This window comes from Macrosteles quadrilineatus, unplaced genomic scaffold (genome assembly GCF_028750875.1).
Source record: "Macrosteles quadrilineatus isolate MER2022 unplaced genomic scaffold, UCM_ALF_1.0 Scaffold_5__1_contigs__length_97177068, whole genome shotgun sequence".
Lineage (NCBI taxonomy): Eukaryota > Metazoa > Arthropoda > Insecta > Hemiptera > Cicadellidae > Macrosteles > Macrosteles quadrilineatus.
Genome location: NW_026542598.1, coordinates 22497967 through 22522250, shown reverse-complemented (window position 1 = coordinate 22522250; position 24284 = coordinate 22497967). Strand labels below are relative to the sequence as shown.

The following is a 24284-nucleotide window of genomic DNA, read 5'->3' as shown; positions in this document are numbered from 1 at the left end:
GGAGAACGAACTACAAATTTATTTTCTGCAACTTTAATCAAAATGTACACATATATAAAGAGATTATAAAACACTTCCTAGGCACAGTTAAATACAAAACAAAACAAAGAGATTGCTTACAATAATGTACATTACGATAAAATGCAAGATTTAAGTAGCCTTTCCTACAAAGGCGATTCAGTCTCATATTTTCAACTCTAAACTGTTTTGAGTTTTCTCTTGACATGTACATATTACTTTTAATAACCCCTGCAATGATCTCAATGGAAACTAACGGGTCTACAAATACAGTATTGCATATCGAAAAATAAAAACATAGTTCATGCACAAAGCATAAATGAAAAGTTGTGAGCTTGTAAAATGTAATGCACATCAATGAGTATCAAGTTAAAAAAAGAAATCCAGGGGCGAGTTAAGATTTAAATATTTTAAATACTGTCACGAGTTTAGTCTTCAACACTTAAACGAGAATAAAAAATCGTTGATAGTTAAAAATACAGCAATTAGAATAGATTTGAGTTGTAGTCGAGTTACAAGCTAGTTAATGAGTAGGAATTACAAATTAATTTGCTTTACAAAGTTAATTACAGATGAGCAAACTTTTATAAACAAAAACACAGCAAGACAAAACACTAAATTAAATATCTAAAAAATCAACAATCTTAAATATTAACACTTCTAACTGAGGCAATATAGGATATACTAAGCTGGCAGTGTTCACAAATTTGTTTAACTTGTTACAATAAATTTAAAGGTACAGTAGAACCTGGATAGTTCGACACGGACAGTGATAACGTGACATGACGGGTTTGCCGAGGTAAAAAACTAGAGCCTTATTGTTTTTGTGCACGCAAAAACTCAATACATTAACTATCTCATTAATTTACATTTTTTCTTGTAATCCAAGGTGAAAGGCTATACAACATAACTATTTTAACAACAGTAAACTATTTTAAACAGTAAGAAGACAAAGAATATATAGAGTAGAGATGCGAGTTGATAATGATTGGTTTGCTTACTTTTGTCAAGCTTTATACTTTTCATTAAATTTGCTTGATTTATCTCATGTTTTAAATACTCCCTGTGTGAGTAAATGTCTAAATACACCCAATAGTTTGACACGCCCTTAGTCCACAAAGTGTCAAACTATCAAGGTTCTACTGTAGTAACTAATTCCAATTTACAACTTATACGCTTTGAACTCTTTTGCTTATACCTTAATTTTCTAATATCATACAAAGTCAAAACACTCACACAGCAAAACAAAACGTGGTCATAGTTCAAATAAAATACTCTTTTACTAGATTATGATATGTTCATGACATGGCATATAAAAAAGTTTTTCCTTTGCAATAAATGAAGCTACTTAATTCATTTATTATTTTGAGTGCTCTGTCATGGTTTATTCACTATGAAAAAAAAAATAAGGTACAGAATTTAATTATATAAAAAAAAACATACACACAAAGAGAAAAGGAGTAATTTTCTTATTTTTACTGGTGAAACAGGGAAATTAAGGAACAGATGTATGAAATAATAATTTCACATCAAACATACTAATTAAAATGTGCACCGAAGATTTGCATTTAGGCTGTAACCTTGAGTCTTGTACAAATTATTCAGTATTACAATTTGTGTAAAAAATAGCTTACATGATTCTTGTTTTTGTTGGGGTGTTACTGAAGTGTAATAAGCAAGGAATGGTTGAGCAGAACAAAATCTTACATAAAATTGAACCTAGAACGTTTCAAAAGTATATAAGCATGTATGGCTTAACTGGCCCACAATATTCACCAATCAATGAAGCCAGCTCATTCAGTCAGTTTTATGTTTATTCTCTAACGTACAAATCTGTGTTCTTAATTAGCCGATAGTTTCCTTTCAAGCATTAATTTAACTATCAATAGCGCTCTAAATAGAAAATAATGTTTCCTTCTCTACATTCTGAAAGTAATAAATAGGATCGGCAAATAAATAATTTAAAAACCGCAATCTATCAATATTTGACTGTAGAAGTATAACCTGAAATTAAAGGCAAAACATGATCAAAACATTATTAACAATTATGGTATACATTTACCAAAAATCGGTTCCATGGAAAATACTATCATAACGCCCCAAAAAGCTAATGAATCACATTACTTTCTAAGTGCTATCTTGCATGAAGCCATACAAAAAAAAAAGTTTTCATTAACTAAGTTTTTTGAATTACACAACTCAATCATACTTTAGAATATTGTGATCAACACCCAAAAAGAAAAAAAAAATTGAAAACCGAATCACTTTGCTTCAAGACTCAAGGTACATTATTGTTGTCTTTTTCAAGGCTGGACTAGGGTGTGTTACTGTTGTAATGGGAGACTGTTAGCGGGGGGTGCGGGGGGAGGGACGCCGCCTACTGCTCCCTCCTCCACTACCTCGGCTGCTATCCCCACCACCTCCTGCACCACGGGGGCCACCACGGGATTACCCCCGGCATCCAACTCTAGCACAGGATCGGCCGTTGCTTCGGCTAAGTTGGTGACCGACTTGGACTTAACGCACTGTAACACAAAAGAATCTGCTGTCAAGCTTCTTATCTGTAAAAGGTAATGTAATGTAAAACAACCGGTCCTGTAATAGTGCTGACTTCCTTCGTATTAAGCATTAATTTGAACTAGGATCAATCTGAGGGACTAGGATTTCCAATTAGTCCAAATTAATGAGGGTTTACTGCACTATAAATCAGAGATGTGCAAGCGTCTTAATTTTTAAACCTAGACGTTCCTGGCCTAAAAGGTCGGGTAATCCAAATAAGAAATTAAGCTCAAGCGAAGCTTTTGCAGGGTGGCTAGTGAAATCTCATTGAAAAATTCCCTGACAATTCCATGATTTTTTCAACTTTCCCTGATCCACAAATTCAAACTTACAATTTTAATACTAACTAATTCTTCAAAAGGACTAATCTTTTTCTGAAGAAGGCCAATATCTTATGTTTGTTTATATGAAAAACATTCATAAAATCTATAGATACAGGCTAACTTATATTAAAACGTTGCAAGTTACCTTAGTAAAACTATAAACTGATTTTGATAAGATGATAGCCTACGCAGTTTATAAAAAAATTTAATTTGTACAAAAACACAAAATTTATTTGTACAGACATATTTCTTAGTTTTCACACGGCACACGTACTCTCACTAGATCGACCTTTCCTAACCATTATTAAAATTATTTTAAACCTTTTACAATTTTCCCTGACTTATGACAAAGTTTCCTGACTTTTCCAGATATTTAATATTCCCTGACATTTCCAGGTTTTCCAGGTCACTAGCCACCCTGTTTCGGTTGCAACTCATCAAGAATTCGCAAGAATAGGCATGGAAGAATCATCCCCATATCTAGCGCAGAAATTCTTCAAAATATTTATCTTAAATTTTTTCTTCATACAATTTAGATTTGTAGTAATTATTTATACAGTCATCTAAAACTATAATTGTATTGTTCACAGACACTGCAAAGACCACAAGGAGATTCCTGTCGGCTTTATTACGAATGCATTACTTTCAAGGTTAAATTTAGTTTGTAAAATAACTTGATATTCCTCACCTGAAAGTCCACATGTCTACTCTTTGCTTCCTCCTTCTCCCAGGACATGTGTATGAAGGGTCGCTGAACATAGTTGTATATAACATCCGCTCTTCCTCCCGCTCTCTTCTTGATCTTCTCCTTGTACGTCGGATAGCCTTCGATGCCAAGTCTTATCTTCTTCAGCCCTCTTTCTTTCATCACCTGCTTAGCTACATCTCTATTCTCAATGTACTTGAAAAACCTGTACATGGCCGTGCTGTTGACCGCTGAAAAATAAATGTTTCAATTAAATACCTTAAAGATGTATCACTGAATTCAAAGATAAAAAGATTGAAAAAGAAAAAAAGATAAAAAGAAAATAAGATTGAAGTTTGAAAAGATTGGTTAGGATAGCATGCGTATGTGAATGGGAAACAGTTTACTCCGGCACAGAATACAAAAACTGTATACAATATGAATATACACAAAATTAGAATGTCTCACTCACCCTTGACGTGTTCTCCAGGTCTTACCGTGCCACCTACGGCAATAGCTACTTCCCTATAGGGAAATTCGCTAAAGGGAACTAATTATAAGATTTCAAAAAGGTAATTTTTCCAAAGTTAGTATTTTAATGGTACACTCACCAACACGAAAAAGTAACTTTAAATGTAAATAAAGTAGCAAAAGGTACTAGGTAGTGAGTGAATATTAGTTAATCATAACTTCTCAGTTTGATTCTCCAAGGAGAAGGCCTAGTCAACGTTATCTGACAGAAGGATTAATTTCTCACTTTGAGAGTACTCCTCGCCCATCTGTGGTGGGTATTCCTCGTCCCAGTCCACGGAGTCATCGTCCAACAACACAACCACGTGGCACTCTCGGTCGCCCCGCTGAGCCGAGTTGACCATCAGGGGTAGGATCAACTCTTCTAAAAACACCTCGAACTGACAGCGGGCTCCCTCATTGGACAGTTCATGGAGCAGGCCTCCTGACAAAACAAAGTAATTATTTATAAGCTATTAGGACAGGATAGTGATATTTAGAATTAAAGAGATAGCTAGCTTACCACAGAAAAAGTGCAGTTAGGCCATGGCACACACAGAAAACACAAAAAAAGGTAATATTTTATCTGTACACTTAAACCCAAGGGGACAAGACATTGTGTGTTTCCTATAACTTCTGTATGTAATATAGATTACCTGGCCAAAGTAAACCTGGCAGATAGCTTTCAAAAAAATATTTATTTGTACAACAAATTTGAATAAATACCTTCTGTCAATTGACTATTACTATTGAAAAAGGCCAGGTATGCCAGTTTATATGCATCACAAGACGTTGATACAGTTGATAGCTGAACAGTCAATTTTACTTCAAACTCAATCTCATTCACTAAAATATTTAATTTAAATAAAAATAACAAAATACCCCCGCCGCAGCAAACGGGACCGCGTCTCGTTGTCCCTCCGTCTCGTTGTCCCTCCGTCTACTTGTACCTCGAGGCCTAGGGACAACTAGTCGTAGGTACAACTAGACGTAGGTACAAGTAGACGGTGGCTCACCCGACTAGTTGTAACTGCAGATTTTTAGGAGGTACAACTAGACGTAGGTACAAGTAGACGTAGGTACAACTAGACGTGTATCCCACCGACAAGTAGTATCACCTAGCTTGTACGGATGCGACCAGTTGTCCCTACGACTAGTAGTCTCTACGACTAGTAGTCTCTACGACTAGTGGTCCCTCCGTCTAGTAGTCCCTACGTCTAGTTGTACCTACGCGTATTTTGCGTCCTTATAGTCTAGTTGTATCCATCCTTCAATTCGTTACCCTGTTTAATTGATTACTGCACGAGTACTTTTTAATAATACCCTTAATTAAATCAGGAACTGCAGTCGATTGAGTATGATTGGCAAATATTTTTCACCGCAATACGATGTTTTAGTAGTTTTACAGACGTTAATTGGAGGCTGAAAGCTACGCATTGCTGTCCAGGGTCGAAATGGCAGCTATAGTTGTGATTAAAATTTTCCAGCCCTAGTACCGAAAATCGCTTATTTAATTAAAACATTTATATATATATCATTAAATATACATTGATAACCTTAAAGTATTTGCATTGTTTAGTGTGCATATCTTATAGTTTACAATGGATTTCCCAGTGATCAATGAACAATGAAGTGTACAATGAAGTTGAGGTCCAGCGGTTGAAAACTCGACAAAAACTATGCAATGTACTACACATACTTCTCCTTTTAGCGAATTTCCCTATAGGGAAGTAGCTATTACCGTAGGTCTCATGGTAAGACCTAAGCCCGGGACCGATTTACTTTTTCATTTTGATGTCCCCAGAGGCCAAAAACACCGTTCGTTCAAATTTTTATATATCTATATATAGATATATATATATATGTGTGTGTCCATCCGCACGATAACTTGAGTAATTTTTTTCCGATTTTGATGAAATTTGGTTTGAAGGTGTAAGGCGGGATAAACTTGAATGAGTTCGCGAACCAGCATAATCGGACTATGGGAACGGGGGTTTATGGGGGGTTTTATAGGGTGAAAAATAGGTTTTTCCCATTTTTGACTCTAAAAACACCAAATTTCTAAATTTCTTTTCAAACCATTTTGTAGAGCTTAAAAAAACAAATAATTTAGTATATTGAAGCGTTATTATGCGCCTAATTGTTACGGAGAAAATTCAAAAAAATTGTAATTTTAAAATTCCCATGTTATTCTTATGGAGCAGAAGTCAACTGTTGTAGTTTGCTTGTTTATGAAAATATTTTAATCAAATTTGGAAAATACATTAACTTCTTACTAAACCACAGTACCTTTTAACATTTTACATAAAAAAACTTGTTTACCCTCCCTGTTGCAGCAAACCTACTCATTAAACTAATTCTGTTTAAATAGGGAATAAATGTGATATTTTTAAGGAGACATTTTAGTTTAAATCCAATCAGGCAAATGGAAATTCGCTAAGTCTGCAGGTTTGCTGCGGCGGGGGTATTAACATACACTGTAAATAATAAATGTGATTGGAATATGTTCCATTTGTTTTGATTTTATTTTCATAATTAGTTGTTATTTCGTCACCAGCATAGCAACCCGTTAAACCCATGTTAGTTTTAAACATTTGTAATTCTTTTTTTTATGTCTTTTTAGCCTATTTTAATTTATAAAGGCATTCTGTAGATCGACAGGAAAATACATTTCCACCGATATGCGGATATTTTCTCTGTGATGTTCACGAGCTGATAAAAAGGTTGTAAAGAAACATGCTTGCCTACATTATTGATATATTTTCTCAGTTTTGTATAGTTTGGTGAAAAACAGCAATCGTACCACGGACCGATTTCATCTTCGTCTCGAACTTAAAAATGATCCCGAGCTGAAAAAAAGTCATTTTCGGCCCTAGGTACGAAATATACTCTTAAACTATCGTAGGATCGGTGAATACTAAACTCTATCTTGGAATTGCATACACTCGCTCCTATCTTTAAGTTTACGTTGTTGCCATACAATAAATGTATAAATAAACACAAAAATTCACAAGTTTTGTTGTAAGTACCTATATTATGTATAAATAAAAACATACAATAGCATCATGTGTAAGTGTATTCTGTAAAACTTTAAACAAATATTAGTAAAATAGTTTTCAGGTAAACTATTGTTGAATGAATTAGTTTTAAGTTGTTAAATTAACCTCGACCCGTGCTATATGTTTAATGGAGTTTGTCCGGAAAAATACCATAGTAAAATTAAATCAAATAAATAAAATCAAAAGCAATTCATAACAAAAGAATAATAGATACAGAATGAACGTAATTTCTGAAAATCGACAGGGCCCACATATGCGAAGCCTGTGCGTGGGGACCAAGTTGACTCAATAATTGGCAATTTGTCATAGTCTTGTAACATAACTAACTACCACTACTATAATTATCAATACATTTTCAAAGGAGAAACAAACGTCCGATTATTTCTAGGCAGCCACAACAGATAACTTTAGAAAACTACGTTATAAGAATTAGAACAACTCAAAAATTAAATTGTTAACATGATTTGTTTAGCCTAACGAAGAAAAATCATGAAAACCAAATTTAACTCCCATAAGAAAAACATGGGGAGCAATTTCGTTTACGTATAAGCCGAGTGAGATAATAGAAAAATATACGCCGATGCTTGATGGCAAATCTGTGCGTGCATACCTTTAATTTGAGACCTCAATAATAAAAATGGTCGGGTAGCAGAGCCAAACAAATAACCCATTTTCTTAAATTTATAAGATTATTTAATTATTTATTTATTTTAATTATTTATTTATTTTACTTGACTGTTAATACCAAAGCAAAAGCTTCAACTTCGTATGCGTCCGGATTACGAATAAACCTAAAACAATCTTACACCAATTTACCAATAAGTTTAATAAACCAAAATTGCACATACTCCGGACAGATTTCTTATAAAGAGATGCTATGACAATATGATCAAATCTCTATTTAATATCGTTTAGGTTGTGTATTGATTAGTCAGGACATTGATTGAATAAATAAATATTCAAACAGTATATATACTAAAACATAAATACAGTACAAAACAAACATAAATTAATGTAAAACATAAAACATAAATGTACAGTACATAAATATCCTAAGTGTTGCAATAAATTAACAATGATCATTTGTTAAATTAATCAGTTCAATGTTATTTATATAATACGACCATAAAGATAGGCGAATGTCTCTCGTGTTTATTAGGACAATAACACAATATACCTTATTGTTGATTCAGGAACACGCCATGAACAGCTATTTCTGAGAAAGGTGAACGAAATACCTGTTGTAAAATGCAGCCAAAGACATCTGCTACAACGTATTTGACTTATTGTTTAATATAAGCAAACCCATATAGATTCAGTACTTGGAAAGGCAAAGGAAATATTTTGTAAACAGCGTACAGAATGTCCCGTTAATCCCCACACGTTACTCAGAATGGACTTCATTTGCAAATTCTTAGAGTTTCCTTTCACAACAATCCATTCCAGTTATTGGGGTGTTGGGTCAGCCCTCTATCGCGTAGTTGCGAGAAAGTGATTGACCTCCAATCAACCTAAATATTGTTTTGATTTTACGTAGTACTGTGGTAGTTGCTAAAAAAAACTCTTTCACTCACAGTATTAAACATTTTCAAAAAAATGTTGATTATATCAAACTGTTATGAACAGTGTGATTTTTTTATTAATAACATAAGCTTTTAGTTGAGTATTTTAAACTCCTTGAATGACAAAAGTTTTAATGTAAAACAGATCTATAATCTGATGTACGCTGCCCAACAAAGACGTTATTTATTTATTAGTTTTGAAATAATTCCTGGTAATACACATAGCTTAAAAATTAGTCGATTTCGAGAAACAGGTACACTACATTATAGTGCAAACAAAACGTAAATAACACTTAGATTTTCAATCCATTACTGATTTTATACTGATTTTAAGTCTAAATCTACACAGGCAACGTAACTTATGAAATACTCTTAGTTTATGAAGGCTTGGTATAAAAAGTCTTGTAAAGTGCCATTCTTGTGTGTTCTCTGGTTAGGAAACTAGCCTTAATATTTAGTTGTTTATGATATAAGCAGTCTGATTCATACCTACAGTGTATTCAGGTTTTGGACTGGCTAGGCCTATATACAAATATGCATGAGTGTTCGATGTCATCATGAGCGTTGGAATGTTTACCTAAAAAAAATGTCGTAGTAGAGGGTGATAGTGTAAATCATAGCTGTTCCCTGGTCCATCGGCCGGTGCCTCGAGGGGTAATGACCGACGGACTAGGGATAGAGCTGATGACACATCCGGTCATGTGAACATCGATATATTAACTAATACTATTTAATAGTAACTAGGTGAAACCCGTCGAAATCGACGGTTACTTTCAAGGATTACGTTAATTCACCTAACTGCGATAAATTGGATGAAATATAGGCTACATATTTTGAGCATTTAGCATTGTTTAAAGAATAATAAGTGTAAAAACAATATTGATATTAATTGCGTTAGTCGCCAAATTCGGTTGATCATTCAATGAATAAAATATTCCCCTTACCATACGTCATCGGAGTTATTATTAGTATGTTATCTGGTATCTCTTCCTTTGGAAGAACCTTTAAATAGTATTAAAATCGTATTGGTGGATCTTTTGTAGTTAAACACTTCCGTGATTTCATCAGTGTAATATGATTTTATTTGAAAAGAAAACTTTTTTGGGAAGACATATTCAAAGGGAGGTATATCCGTTACAGTGTAAGTTTGATTTTTCCTTCGTCACGTCGCGTCAGTTCATATCTTACTTCTGTGCCAACGAATGCACCCTCTAGCTTACTTTTGAGAAATTTATTTTGAGGTTACTGTTGAAGCTGGAATTTCTTGACATGGGGGATGTCAGTTTCTTAAATAGGTGACATACGTAATTTTGATCACCACAGTCCATATTACAATAATCAGCAATAACATTGCGTACTCCTTTATGCATGCTCAAGCCCCCTCAGCTCCTGGACTACAAGGCCTGGCCTTTGTGTCAGTGGAATTTGACAAGCGAAGTTTGCGTACACCACCAAGAACCACGGCTAGGTGTTGACTATTTGACTAAAGCAACTAATCAGTTCTCACTGATCAAATAAAACTTACTAACTATATTAAGTAGTAATAAAAATATACCGCTTTTAAATTACTATCTAGATAAATAAATGTATATGTAACTTGGTCTTATGTGATTGTTGGATGTAACAGCCGCTCATAAACTAGACAGAATTGTCACGTATGGAAATGTATAAGCGGTCTTTCGGCCTTGACGGTTTTATTCATATTTACAGTTCTGATTATGTAAATACTTAGCGGCTACTATTACAATTAACGTTATTAGTAATCTACAATAGTACAGTTTCTAAATTAAAACTATTTACATTAGTCAGTTCTTTTGGTCTTAACAAACTTATATATAGTTAAATATAGTTACTACCCAAGTTTGTGGAGGTATAATATCGCTTTAAACACGGAGCTATGTCTCTATTGTAATGATACCGGTATTGTTTGCGTATTCTTTCGATCCTTTGGTCCAGCATAAGATAGCGACCAGAAATCATAACGTAGCCAAAATAAAGTGTCTCCTAAAACTAATAATGTTTAATGGTAGCTCAACGTTATTATCTGAAGCAACATTGATTGAAACCCAGATTTGTGTATGTTAAAAATAGTATTTATATGTTACTATAACTTTTACAGTTAAAGATATTTAACAAGGGATTGCGACGTTGTATTCCGCGTTGGATGGTTACTACATTTAGCCATGTAAAACAGGTTAGTTAAACCTTCAACCCTAACAGAACTGAGCGATAAATAATTAATTGTAATTAAGAAACTGTAAATATTGTACATTACTAATAACGTTGATGTAAATAGTGGCCGCTAAGAATGTACATGGTAAGAACAGCATATAGGAATACAACTGAAAAGACCAAAAGGCTGCTTCATACATTTCCAGACTTGAATTTGGCTTAAGTAAAATTTGTCTAGTAATGTATGAGCGACTGTTACATCTACACTCTATCTATTCTATCTATATATTAATTACGTAAGCCGATTCTTTGCGTCAAAATTGTGGTGAGAGACTGGGAAATCGTAGAACGATTGTGGCATCTGTTGTGGCTGCCTAGAAATAATCGGACGTTTGTTTCTCCTTTGAAAATGTATTGATAATTATAATTAAAAAATAAATGATTCAGGATTTAATGGAAAACTTTTGCTTTGTTTTAATTTCAAAACATATGTTCAAGATTTATTCAATTTTTTTATATTTTATTTTACCAATTTTAATTTTAGATTAATTTATTGTGGTGTTTAATCAATTATTGTATAAAGGGATAAACCTCAACGGCCACTCTTGGAAATCAACCTGGGAATAAAGATGAAATAGGTTCGTTCAGGACAGGCAATATATTTGTTCATTAATCATCAAGTAGTATAAGTACTATGACAAGTTCCAATGGGCGGAAACACATAATTTTTTAGAGGAGATTTTAACCAGGTACTCCAAAAAAGGTTCAAATAATATAGCCCAGCATGTACGGTTTTAAAGGAAGCATCCATATATAACAGTAAAACCTAGAGGTAGTTTCCGTTTCTTAAAACCAACCAAAAATATGCATGTCGAAGATTCTGATGAAAAGTAATTAATTGTTTTTTAACTGGGTAATGGAAACCTAACCAGTCGCAAAATAGTTAGGAATCAGCCGTTGAATAGACCCCTTTTTGATAGAATATTTAAAATCAATCGCACCTTTAGGAGGAATACCACCACATAATCTTACACTAGGCTAATAGTAGTTTTTATGTTGATCAGAAACAAATCTAGCGATACGTTTGGTCAATGGGATGCTTTTACTTTACACTAATTTTGTTAAACCTTTCCAAAAGGAGCATAAACGTAGAAATAATAACTTCGTAGGGATGCTAATTTAGCGGTTTTGACCAAGAACTAAGCTTATCTCAACACACCTTTATTTGCCTTTTCATTTTTGACGAAGACGATTTCCAATCTTTCAATCAGGGAAGCCTTTTTATTATCATTATCATCAAACACAAGACCAAAGCTACCTTAGTAAACCAATATTTATTCACAAACATGTTTGCTGCCTTTAGTAGTAGAGTTAAACCTCTGGAGTGATATAAATTATTTATTAAAAATAACGTCAACAAAAGCAAAGAAAGACTAATAACAAACTGTTTCTCAATGAGCTGCAGACAAGCCAAATTTTCCTGGCTTTTGTAGCAAGTTGTTTATAATAAATTGTTGTAAGATTGTATGATTTTTAAAGAAATAAAATAAATCTCTTAAACCGGTGACAAGTTGAAGGGGAGATACAACTAGCCGCAGGTACAACTAGACGTAGGTACAAGTGGGCGTAGGTACAACTAGTCGTAGGTACAAGTAGTCGTAGGTACAAGTAGTCGTAGGTACAAGTAGTCGTAGGTACAAGTAGTCGTAGGTACAAGTAGACGCAGACGTATGAGGTACAAGTAGACGGTGACGTTCCCGACTAGTTGTACCTGTAGATTTTTAAGAGGTACAACTAGACGTAGAGACAACTAGACGTAGAGACAACTAGACGTCCGCACCATCGTCAAGTTGTCTCTACAGCTTTGGACGGGGTACAACTAGACGCCTGTCACCAAAATGCAGCAGGTACAACTAGACGCCGGTACAAGTAGACATCGCCCCCAGCAAACCTGCAGACTAAGCGAATTTCCATTTGCCTGATTGGATTTAGACTAAAATGTCTCCTTAAAAATATCACATTTATTCCCTATTTAAATAGAATCAGTTTAACACATACTTAGGTTTGCTGCAACAGGGAGGGTAAAAGTGTTTTTTTATGTAAAATGTTAATAGTTAGTAAGAAATAAAAACATTTTCAAATTTGGGCAAAATATGTTAATAAACAAGCACACTACAACGGTTTACTTATTCTCCATAAGAATAACATGGGAATTTTAAATTAACAATTTTTTGGAATTTTCTCCGTAACCATTAGGCGCATTATAACGCTTCAATATGCTAAATTATTTGTTTTTTTTTAAGCTCTACAAAATAGTTTGGAAAGAAATTTCAAAATTTTATGTTTTTTGGGTCAAAAATAGGAAAAACCCATTTTTACCCCATTTTTGGCCTCTAGGGACCTCAAAACGAAAAAAGAAAAATCGCTCCCGGGTCCAGGTCTTACCATGAGTACTACGGTAATAGCTTATTCCCTATATGGGAAATTCGCTAACAGTAACAAACACAACATAATGTAGATACACAACAATATAAGACGATTCTTAATCCAATTTCATCCAATTTCTTACTTAAAAATTTGCTTGAAAGAAAATTGTGGTTATGGTGCTTGCCTTCAAATCTGAAGGCTGCTGGTTCAATTTCAAGCAACATCATTACCATACCCAGATGGCATTTGTCATTGGACTATTCTAACAACATCTTCATTGGTGTATTCTAACAAAATATCAATGTTTTCATAGTAACAAGACCAGCCTTTGGACCGTTCCCTACAAAAAAGTTACAACCACAAGCGTAAACAGACACAATGAAAAAGTTCAACCAAAAATTTCCAAAAAGAGCTGTTTACAGATGAACGAAACTCACTTAAATTCTGACATCTGACTGTGTTTGCGTCGAAGGGGACGAGCAGGTAGTCGCAAGCTTCACGCAGCTCTTGTACGCTGACTGTGGGCGGACATCGGATCACATTGCCTTTGTAAAATTCCAAGATGGCTCGGAACACTGAGGCCGATATACCCTCCGCAACTTCATACTCCTGCCTCTCGTTAGGGTGGACAAACTCCATGCCTGAACTGAACATTCTGTAACATGAACCATGTGTTAAGGATCGTGTTCAGTAACCAGAGCACAAAATTTGTACTGCTTTTTCCTGATGTTATATTTGGTGCTCTACTAAATATTTTTGTTTCCCTTTTTTTTGTGCTATTATCTGCATAGAACTTTTTTTTATAGAGAATGAGTAGTGTTCCTGTTACTTCTTCCTTGTTATATTTATTTTTAAGACAGAGCTTTTTCCTCTAAAACAACTATTATTACAATGAATTAGCACTTAAGTGTTAAATTGAATGTATCTTTTTATGGTAAGTATGAATTGTTAGTTTACCTGAGTAAAAAAATAAAAGGCAGAAAGTTAGGAATAGAAAAAATTAAGTTTAACTTCAGAAGTTTTTTTTTATAGCTTGGGATTGTTTTTACACTATTTCAGGCGAGGCCTAGAATTTGTGGCTTTATCATTTCTAAAGACCAAAACCATTTGTAATAATTGTTGGGGTTTGAAACTGAGACCTCAAGAAACAAAGTCCCATGCTCTAACACTACACTAGCTTGCTCCTTAAGTTTTTTTTTTTAGATATTAAATATTATCCACGCTAAATGCAAAATGTTCAATTTTCAATTTACTAGGGATGGACGGGTCCCGCAATTTTGGGAATTTTTCGGGGAAAAAATATTCCCAATTATCGGGACAGGATTACATTTGATTTGGGACTTTTTCGGAACGGGATTTGGTCTGATCGTCGGCGATTTTGCCGCTTCGCAAGTGCCGATGACGCTGCTATTGCGAGCGATAGCGGTCCGTGAACGCAGGAGACGAAGTCATTTTGACGATTGCGCCGTGACCGCGGAGTCATGACGACGATCGCGCCGTGATCGCGAGTCATACCGACGATCATGCCGTGACCGCGAGTCATACCGACGTTCACCCCGTGACCGCGGAGTCATACCGACGATGACGCCGTGACCGCGGAGTTATACCGACGATCACCCCATGACCGCGGAGTCATACCGACAATCATGCCGTGATTGTGAGTCATACCGACGATCACCCTGTGACCACGAGTCATACCGACGATCACCCAGTGACCGCGGTCATTTTGACGATTGCACCGTGACCGCCAGTCATCTCGACCGCGAGTCACAAGATTCTATAGTAGTGATGGGCGGATCCAAGAAAATGTCGGTACCGGATCCGGATCTTGAAAAATTCGGATCCGGATCCAGATACACACTGTCATAAGGGCGGGTAAAAAAAAACGTAATTAACAGAACGACAATTTAAATCATACTTTTATTATTTTTTATCACGAAGCATCGGGTGGGATTAAAATACTAACGGGATATTTTTTTAGACAAAATTATAGGCCGTTAGCTTATCATCCAGGTACAAAACTAAAAACTAAAGGTGTGAAGATATCCGAAAAATCGGGTCGGATTCAGTTTGGAAAGATACATGCCATTGCCATATATGTTATTTATTTGTATCAAGAGACAAACACTGAAACATGGCCTTGCCATATAAGTTATTTGCACCAAGAGACAAACACTAAGACATGACCTTGCCATATAAGTTATTTGAATTAAGAGACAAACACTGAGACATGGCCTTGCCATATAAGTTATTTGCATCAAAAGACAAACACTGAGTCATAACCTTGCCATATAAGTTATTTGCATCAAGAGACAAATACTGAGTCATAACCTTGCCATATAAGTTATTTGCATCAAGAGACAAATACTGAGTCATGGCCTTGCCATATAAGTTATTTGCATCAAAAGACAAACACTGAGTCATGGCCTTGCCATATAAGTTATTTGCATCAAAAGACAAACACTGAGACATGGCCTTGCCATATAAGTTATTTGCATTAAGAGACAAACGCTGAGACATGGCCTTGCCATATATGTTATTTGCATTAAGAGACAAACGCTGAGACATGGCCTTGCCATACAAGTTATTTGCATCTAGATACAAACATCGAGAAATGACCTTGCCATATAAGTTGTTTGCATCAAGAGACAAACACTCGGGGAAGAACTTGTACATGGTACAGACAGCTTTGTGTTAGTAAAAAAATCAGGAAAAAATCGGGGTTGTACAGTGATACAGACAGATTTGTGTTGGTAAAAAATCGGGGTTGTAGAGTGATACATACAGCTTTTTGTGTTAGTAAAAAATCGGTGTTGTAGAGTGATACAGACAGCTTTGTGTTAGTAAAAACATTCGGGGTTGTAGAGTGATACAGACAGCTTTTTGTGTTAGTAAAAAATCGGGGTTGTACAGTGATACAGACAGCTTTGCATTAGTAAAAAAATCGGTGTTGTACATTGATACAGAAAGCTTGGTGCTAGTAAACAAATCAGGGTTGTACAGTGATACAGACAGCTTTGTGCTAGTAAAAACATTCGGGGTTGTAGAGTGATACCTAGACAGCTTTTTGTGTTAGTAAAAAATCGGGGTTGTACAGTGATACAGACAGCTTTGCATTAGTAAAAAAATCGGTGTTGTACATTGATACAGACAGCTTTGTGTTTAGTAATCAAATCGGTGTTGTACAGTGATACAGAAAGCTTGGTGCTAGTAAACAAATCAGGGTTGTACAGTGATACAGACAGCTTTGTGCTAGTAAAAACATTCGGGGTTGTAGAGTGATACAGAGAGCTTTTTGTGTTAGTAAAAAATCGGGGTTGTACAGTGATACAGACAGCTTTGCATTAGTAAAAAAATCGGTGTTGTACATTGATACAGACAGCTTTGTGTTTAGTAATCAAATCGGTGTTGTACAGTGATACAGCAGCTTTGTGTTGGTAAAAACTCGGGGTTGCAAAGTGATACAGAGAGCTTTTTGTCTAAGTAAAAAATCGGGGTTGTACAGTGATACAGACAGCTTTTTGTGTTAGTAAAAAATCGGTGTTGTACAGTGATACAGACAGCTTTGTGTTAGTAAAAAAATCGGTCTTGTACAGTGATACAGACAGCTTTGTGCTAGTAAAAACATTCGGGGTTGTAGAGTGATACAGACAGCTTTGTGTTAGTAAAAAAATTGGTGTTGTACAGTGATACAGACAGCTTAGTGTTGGTAAAAAAATCGGGGTTGTACAGTGATACAGACAGCTTTGTGTTAGGAAAAAATTGGGAAAAAAGTTGAAAAAATCAGATCCATCAAAACCGGATCCAGCCCAAAATCCGGAATTTTTTGGATCCGATCCGGTGCCGGTTCTAGCTTGGATGATCCGGCGGATCCGGTAGTCCGATATCCGGATCCGACCATCACTATTCTATAGGTACCTGTAAATTGTTACCCATTTTTTGGTCTTTTAATAGATCAGTGCCACAAATGGTAAAAACTGATTTTGTATGTCTTTTTTGGGTAACTGCAATACTCAAGACTTTCAGTTTCAGACAAGACTACTTTAATGTTTTAAAATGTGAACTAAAACTGTGAACTATGTTATAGAAAGAAAAAGGTTTAATTAACCTAATTTGAAGACGTATTGTCTGAACTGAAACATCTTATTCACCTCCATTTTTGTGTTCTGTACAAATATATGTTTTTTTAAACTTCCTTTGTATTGGAGATCTCTATGTAGTAGGTTACAGTACCTGCCCAGCATTGTGTTGGGATGAGCGGTAAACAGCGCAGGGTCCAGTATAAACCTTGTGTTATCCACCACCAGGGTGACTCTTTCATCACTACTCGTAGACGAGGACCCGGCCGGGCCATTCTGTTGGTTCTTGGCCGGCCCCAGGTGTTGGTTACGTGACCTGAACGGTAAGAAATAGCAGATGATTCACTGGACTGGACTGTAAATTACTACACAGTAGTTTATACCTTATGAGTGGCTGAGTGTTCATGAATAATGCTACCTACCCTAAACTAAATTTCCAAGGAAATAACCAACTTTGAATCCCCAAAGCAGAACTACGGGCAACAGTGTGACATTGTAGCAGAAAGACGGCGAGGGCCTGCCCAAAAAAATAATTTAGAAAAATTACTTATTTTCACAGGCAAAGTTAGGGTCCTTTCTTACACTTATCCTGAATAAGTTTCTGCAGGAAATGCTACATAACAAGGGTAACAAGTTATATACAATTTTATCTTGCGGAAATATTTCTGTAGAACATCTACAAGCAGAGTGGGAACGCTGTTCTCACACGTTCCCACACCACTACACCTCTGCTTAGTCGCTGCTGTAAAACATACATTTAACTTGCAATTTTTTTTTTCAATCGTGATTACTTTGCAGTTTCTGTATCCACTCATGGATAATTGAGAGTCTGTAGTTACATACCAATGTCTCTCATTTATGAAAGTCTTACTTAATGATAGATTGTTCAGTCAACACAGCACTGAATCAAACCATAAATAACTAAGTATATCAATGCTCTCTGTCTCTTGGTCGTATTTCAATAGCCCCTTGCTAATTGTTTTAATTCACTCATTGAGTTTCAAAAATTGTCAATGTAATGACCTGTTAACACAATAGTTATTTGTGTAACTAGTGGGCAAAGTGGCACTTTGCTGCACACGAGAGCAATGTTTACGCGGAATGATCTCAAGTGCAGCAAAGGCCTTTTGCACTCGTGTTACACATATTTTTCCTACAGTCACTATAAAGCATATAGCCTAAATAATTAGTCTTTCAAACACTATACAACACGTTTTTAGGTTCAGCTGGCAACACAAATAGGTGCCCTAGAAAAAGTAGTACCCGGTCCGTATCACTCCGCTATTTTTCCTCGACAAGAAATGTGCTCCTCGACTTGAGAATATAGTTCCGTATGTTTTTGTAATTTGAGGTGGTTTCCGCGCCTTAAAAAAATGCTTTAAAGGTATTTTCTTGTTTATTAAGATAGTAGGAATGTTTTAAAAACGTTTAAAAGAAAAGTACAGAAAGTTCAGAAATACCGAAACTATAAACACAAAATGACAGGTTAAATCGTATTTATAATAGTCAATCAGCTGCTCATAGTATTATTATCTTTAAGTGTTGCCAACCTATTTCCAAGCGTACACGGATTACGTGCATAATAGAACCACGCTGTTTTGTGTTGTTTTGTTGGAATCCTGATGTGCGCCAAAGTATAAACCGTAAGTCAAAAGTATAAATACGCAGCAATTATCAGCTTTTTGTACTATAAACAGTACAAGGAAGCCAACTTTGTAGGGTGACTGTAGGAAAAATATTTTTTTGTTACAGCACAACACATTATATGTATTTACCATTGATTCTACAAACATAAAGGAAGTCACTGATAACAACTAAACATACTCTCACAGACTTTAAGCCTATGTAGACTTGTTTCATGAAAGTGATTTCTAAATTACTTACTTTGAAACCACAACATAGTCATTTATCATCATTGATTCCAAATAATGCATATATTTAGTGCATCCATCCAACCATTATTGCTCAAATGAACACACAAGTTAGAACACGGGCCTACCTGTTTCTAGGTGCAGAGTTGAGCGATTGTTTTGGTGTACACGCAGAATGTGACCTCTCCAACATAGGCCGCTGGTCGGATCCGCTAGACTGACGCTGTACTAGACAAGGCTTTGGCTTGGACGACGATCCGTAACTGAAACATTATAATTTCTCTAACTGGGTTCAAATATTCTAATGCCAGTAATTTAGTTTAGGACATTTTTAGCTTCAAAGGTGGTTTTTATGCTTAGGCCTATCCATGCCATTGGTTGTGATATCATTGTAAAGCTAGGTTTTTACATCCAGAGCTTAATTCATAGTTCATTTTATTCTGAAAGCTTTGAAAATGTATGGTGTTTTCAGGCCCACTTTTATAAACGGGCAGACTGGGCATATGCCCAGGGGCGCTGGAGGTTTGGGGCCCCCACCGGGTGCCCCCCATCCACCGCTCGCCCGCACTAGGAAAAAATGCAGCGCTGCTTTTGGGTTTGCCCAGGGCTCCACTGACCCTTAACCCACTGACCCCCTGGGTGTTTTATGAATATGATATCAATTTTCAGAAGAAAATGTTTTTTCATAAATATATTTTCCTTCAAAATAGGCCTATGTATTTCAAATTAGGTAAATTTACAATCTCATCAAAGCAAAAATGGCAAAATATATCTTGAAGCTGAAATTACCAAGATTATTTCGACAAACAACGAGACGGTATTTATAAATAAATTAATCAAAATTAATAATGCCTATAACTTACAACTTAAATCAAACTTAAATTAATTTTTCTTACATTAGGCTTTATGGGTTGCCATGATGGTTACATAGGAATCAAAGTAAATGTAAACAAAGACATCGTTTAAAACAAGCCATAAATTACCTTCACAATACAAAGGATAAAAACATTTGATCAAAGACTAGACAGAAACGCCTTTGTACCTCACTTCTAGATATTGTTTGTTTCATGTTTCAGGTGGACACCATTTCCGTTTCCCGTCACCATCGCTTCCACCATTAATCGGTCTGACTTGAGAGCTCAGTCTTGCTTTAGCTATCATCTTGTGAAGACTTTCCAATTTTGTTCTACCCATCTCTGTTCTACTAATCTTTTAAGTGTTCTTTCAAGTTTCATTTTGTTTTTTGCATGTTGTTCTGACTACTATTAAACAGTTTTTCTGCGGTCATTCAATGTGATTTTCCAGCTTTAGCCGGGTTTGTAAATAGGCCTAGCCGAGTAATCTTGTTAGCCTATGTTTTACTTTCTTATTTCAGGACGTGATCAGATTCTAGGTCCTGATACATTTGGTTTTTTTTTATAATCATGATTTGTTTGCACAATAAGCCCTCCAAAACTACCACGTAAGGTAATAGTCCGTCAGCCCTGAACAGCACTTCTTGTGATTATTGTAATAATGCCATCAAAAAGACTTACCTAAGCCTATTCTTGAACACACGACGTCGTCGATCCTCGGAATCATGGTAATCTTCTGTATCACTGCTGCTATCTCTATCATAGTTGTGGCGATCTTTAGGCGCTGACATCTTTGGTTGGACACAGCACCTGAGAAAATAAAAAGTATTGTGTTAAGTATTCACAGAATAAGTAAACTTACTAGTCGATTATTTAAACACTGCTCAAATTTGACTAGCCAATAGTACTGTCAAATAACTGATAACTGAGTAGAGAGCTGGTGGGTTGGCTACCTGGGGACATGATCTTAGTAAATTCGGATTTTCAAGAGGTTTGACAGTATTGTTTGACTCAAAACACACGACGGTAGCACTTTGTAAGACATAATTTACTTTTTTGTGTTACTACATGATGAAAGGATAAGTGTGTTAAATGAATTTAATTAGCCTACAGCCTAAGTCTAGCTGGTTTTTAATTATTGTATTGACAAAGCATATTGTATTTTTTGTGTAGGTAACTATGTTGAAAGTAAACATTTTTTTAAATGTATTGTCGTTTAACCAATTACGGTATTCCAAAAGGTAAGTTACATGAGTGTAACATCAAGAAACAGCACGTACGTCTATAACCTACACTTTACCTTCCTATTCTAACCTAACATAAAAAAACTTAATACAACCACAAATCCCCATAAACCCCGACCTGCCCTTCCCACATGCCTAAGTTAAATATAAGATCAGTGGGGTACAGTTTCTTAACTGGGCTACACTAATATTGATTGAAAATATCGATTAGATTAACTTAGTAAACCTTCATTCGATTTTTTCATTATCAGCAAGTTTGGTTAGTCATAGGTTAAGTTATAAAAATTTCATTTTACAATTGATATATAGGTCTAAGTTAAACTTAGGCTAATTTAAAAAAACCTAATGAAGGTTTACTAATCAAATTTATATTTTAATCGATATTTGCGTAGCCCAGTAAGGAAACTGTACCCGATCAGTGTTCAATCTTTGTTTCATATGACCTCCCGGCTAATTACCCTTTTCTCCCGATGATTAACCATGTTTGATGTTGACGTATCGCCCAACCGGACACCTAGTAGGCTTAAGTTAGGGTTATGGCTTGTACGAAAGTAACTTAGATCCGTATCACTGCACTCCTTACGTTCCTTGATGAGCAATGTGCCCAGCGCCTTGGAAAGTAGGCCTAAGTAAGTTACTTCCATGTAATTTGTGGTGGTTTCCACACCTTAAAAGAAAAGTGCAGGAAGTTTAGAAATAGCCTACAAGCTGTACCATAAAATCTTTTCAATCTAGTTTAGTAAATTCAAATTAGGCCCTACATCTAATTTGGGTTAACATAATAATCATCTAAACTAAACTTTGGTCTTGCAACAAATGATAAGTTAATGGACTCTGAAGAATCATCCATAGGCTAGTGAAAAGGACTCTTGGTAAAAGATTTGGGATTGATAGCTGAACAAGGCCAAGTTAGAAAAACCTAAGCAGGTAAACATGGGAACAAAGAGAGATGAGATTTCTGGCTGTCCAGATCTTCAGGTCACTGAATCATCAAAGCATCTTGGTTTGGTTATTGACAGCAGGCTCTCATAGGTTGATCACATTGACAAACTATGCATGAGATTGAGTAGCGCAACCTTTGCTCTAAGACGGATCAAGTGCATTAGTACGACAGAAGCCCTTGTTAATACATCGTATCATTCTCTATTTGAAAGTCATCTCAGGTATGGCATTCAGCTTTGGGGAAGTGCCTCTCTTCACATCATCCAACGTGTGCTGGTCCTGCAAAAGAGAGCATTAAGAGTCATGGCTGGCCTAGGCTGGAGGGAGAGCTGCCGAGAGCCTTTCAAACAGTGGAACGTTCTCACGGTGGTGAACATCTACATCTTGGAGGTTGTTTCACTCGCCTGCTTGGATACCCACCAGTACAACACTCGGCGCGCAGGAGATTTAAACCTTCCTTTCCACCACAGCAAGCGGTTTGAAATTAAGCCATCGTACAACGGAGCGAAGTTCTTCAACCTACTACCAGATTTAGTCAAAACTTCAAAACCTAAAATATTTAAGACAAAACTGAAGGAGTGGCTGCTAGGTCGTCCATTCTACACGATTAATTAATTCACCAACTGGCGGAGCGACTGAATTATAAACCAAACATTTTATAGTTAAAGCAAGAAGAAAGTCTATTTAATCATTTGTATATACACTTTGTATTTTTGACACTATTTCAATCTTGAAGATTGCAAATAAAACATCTCTCTCTCTCTCTCTCTCCCTCCCCCTCTCTCCCTCTAGAAACTAGGCCTAATGCCTAAGTTAGTGAGTTAGTCCTTGCCTCCTTAAATGTAGCCTATATCCGTGTGACAGGCAAAAGGATTTTTATAGACACCCGCAAATCGAAGTGGAATAAAGACATTTAAAAATATACTCACAAGTATTCAAGAAGAAACACAGAATAGTTGATAAAATGTGAAAAAACTGAACTGATCTTAAAATACTTTAAAGTAAACTGACGTTTGTTTAAAAGCCTATGTAATTCACCATTATGCATAAAAATAAACTGTTAAGTCAGCACGTTTGTAAACAGAAAACACTAAGTCAAAAACAATTTCTTTAGTGAAAAGTAGTTTAAATTTATATTCTATGAAACAAGATCAGTTGATTCACATTCACATTCACAATCTGTCAATCTGTCACTCGCTAGTCACTGCCATCATCATTAGCAAGGAATTTTGATTAGAATCCCTTCTTCCTCTCCTTTTATTTTTTTACGTTCTAGAAAGAACCTGAGTGAAAAGAAGAACATTGTCTTATTAGACCATACTATAGATTTAATAAATGATACAATCTACAATCCATATACATATGTAAATATGTCTATATTTATACTTGTTTCAATAAAAATTAGTGGAAATAGTTATTTGTGCAACTAGTGAGAAAAGTGAGCAATTGACTCACCCGAGAGAAATCCTTACTCACGAGCCGTAGGCGAGTGAGGAATGGTTTCTCGAGTGAGGCAATTGTACTTTGAACTCAAGTTGCACATTATACTTTTCCTACAGTTACCATAAAACATATAAATTCGTGAAGAAACATAACCTATTTTTACACAGAAGTGAACTTTTAATAAAACATTCGATGTAAAGTCAAAGTGACAAATACAACAGTACAACAGCTGACCAGCTGATTTAAAGTCAGTGCTACCAACGTATTTCGCGCGCATACGTCGTTGCCTGCATGTTACGCGCTCACTATTTCGTGCCTTCACGTTGCAAATCTGGAGTGAGACAAAGTAATTAGAGTGAGACAATGATAACATTGTCAGGATAACATGAGTACATTGACAATGATAACATTGTCTCACTGATGAGCAAATTGGCCACTTTGCTTTCTCAAATCAGTGAGAGAACATGTACATTGTTAGGTAACTGTAGGAAAAATTATATAAACGATCGATCTTGGTATAGCCTCATTGGTAATCA

General features: G+C 35.6%; 1 protein-coding gene across 1 annotated transcript; it reads right to left on the bottom strand.

Annotated features, from left to right (window-relative positions):
• Positions 1-17: 17 nt before the first annotated feature.
• LOC128994708 (BTB/POZ domain-containing protein 10-like) lies at positions 18-23491 on the bottom strand. The gene is made up of 8 exons (XM_054419439.1): positions 23235-23491; positions 20801-20929; positions 19394-19528; positions 17549-17710; positions 13753-13970; positions 4343-4540; positions 3589-3836; positions 18-2543 (listed from the first exon to the last, which is right to left on the bottom strand). Exons 1-8 carry the CDS (start codon positions 23351-23353, stop codon positions 2343-2345), a joined length of 1410 nt encoding a protein of 469 aa, XP_054275414.1. The 5' UTR covers positions 23354-23491; the 3' UTR covers positions 18-2342.
• Between the last annotated feature and the right edge of the window lie 793 nt (positions 23492-24284).

Bases quoted from the DNA above. Each gene is read 5' to 3' on its own strand.
- LOC128994708 (XM_054419439.1), bottom strand. From the start codon at position 23,353: ATGCATAATGGTGAATTACATAGGCTTTTAAACAAACGTCAGTTTACT. The intron at 20,930-23,234 runs GTGAGTATATTT...TTATTTTCTCAG, and splicing joins GTGTTTCTTCTTGAATACTT to GTGCTGTGTCCAACCAAAGA. The intron at 2,544-3,588 runs GTGAGGAATATC...TTTGTGTTACAG, and splicing joins GTAGACATGTGGACTTTCAG to TGCGTTAAGTCCAAGTCGGT.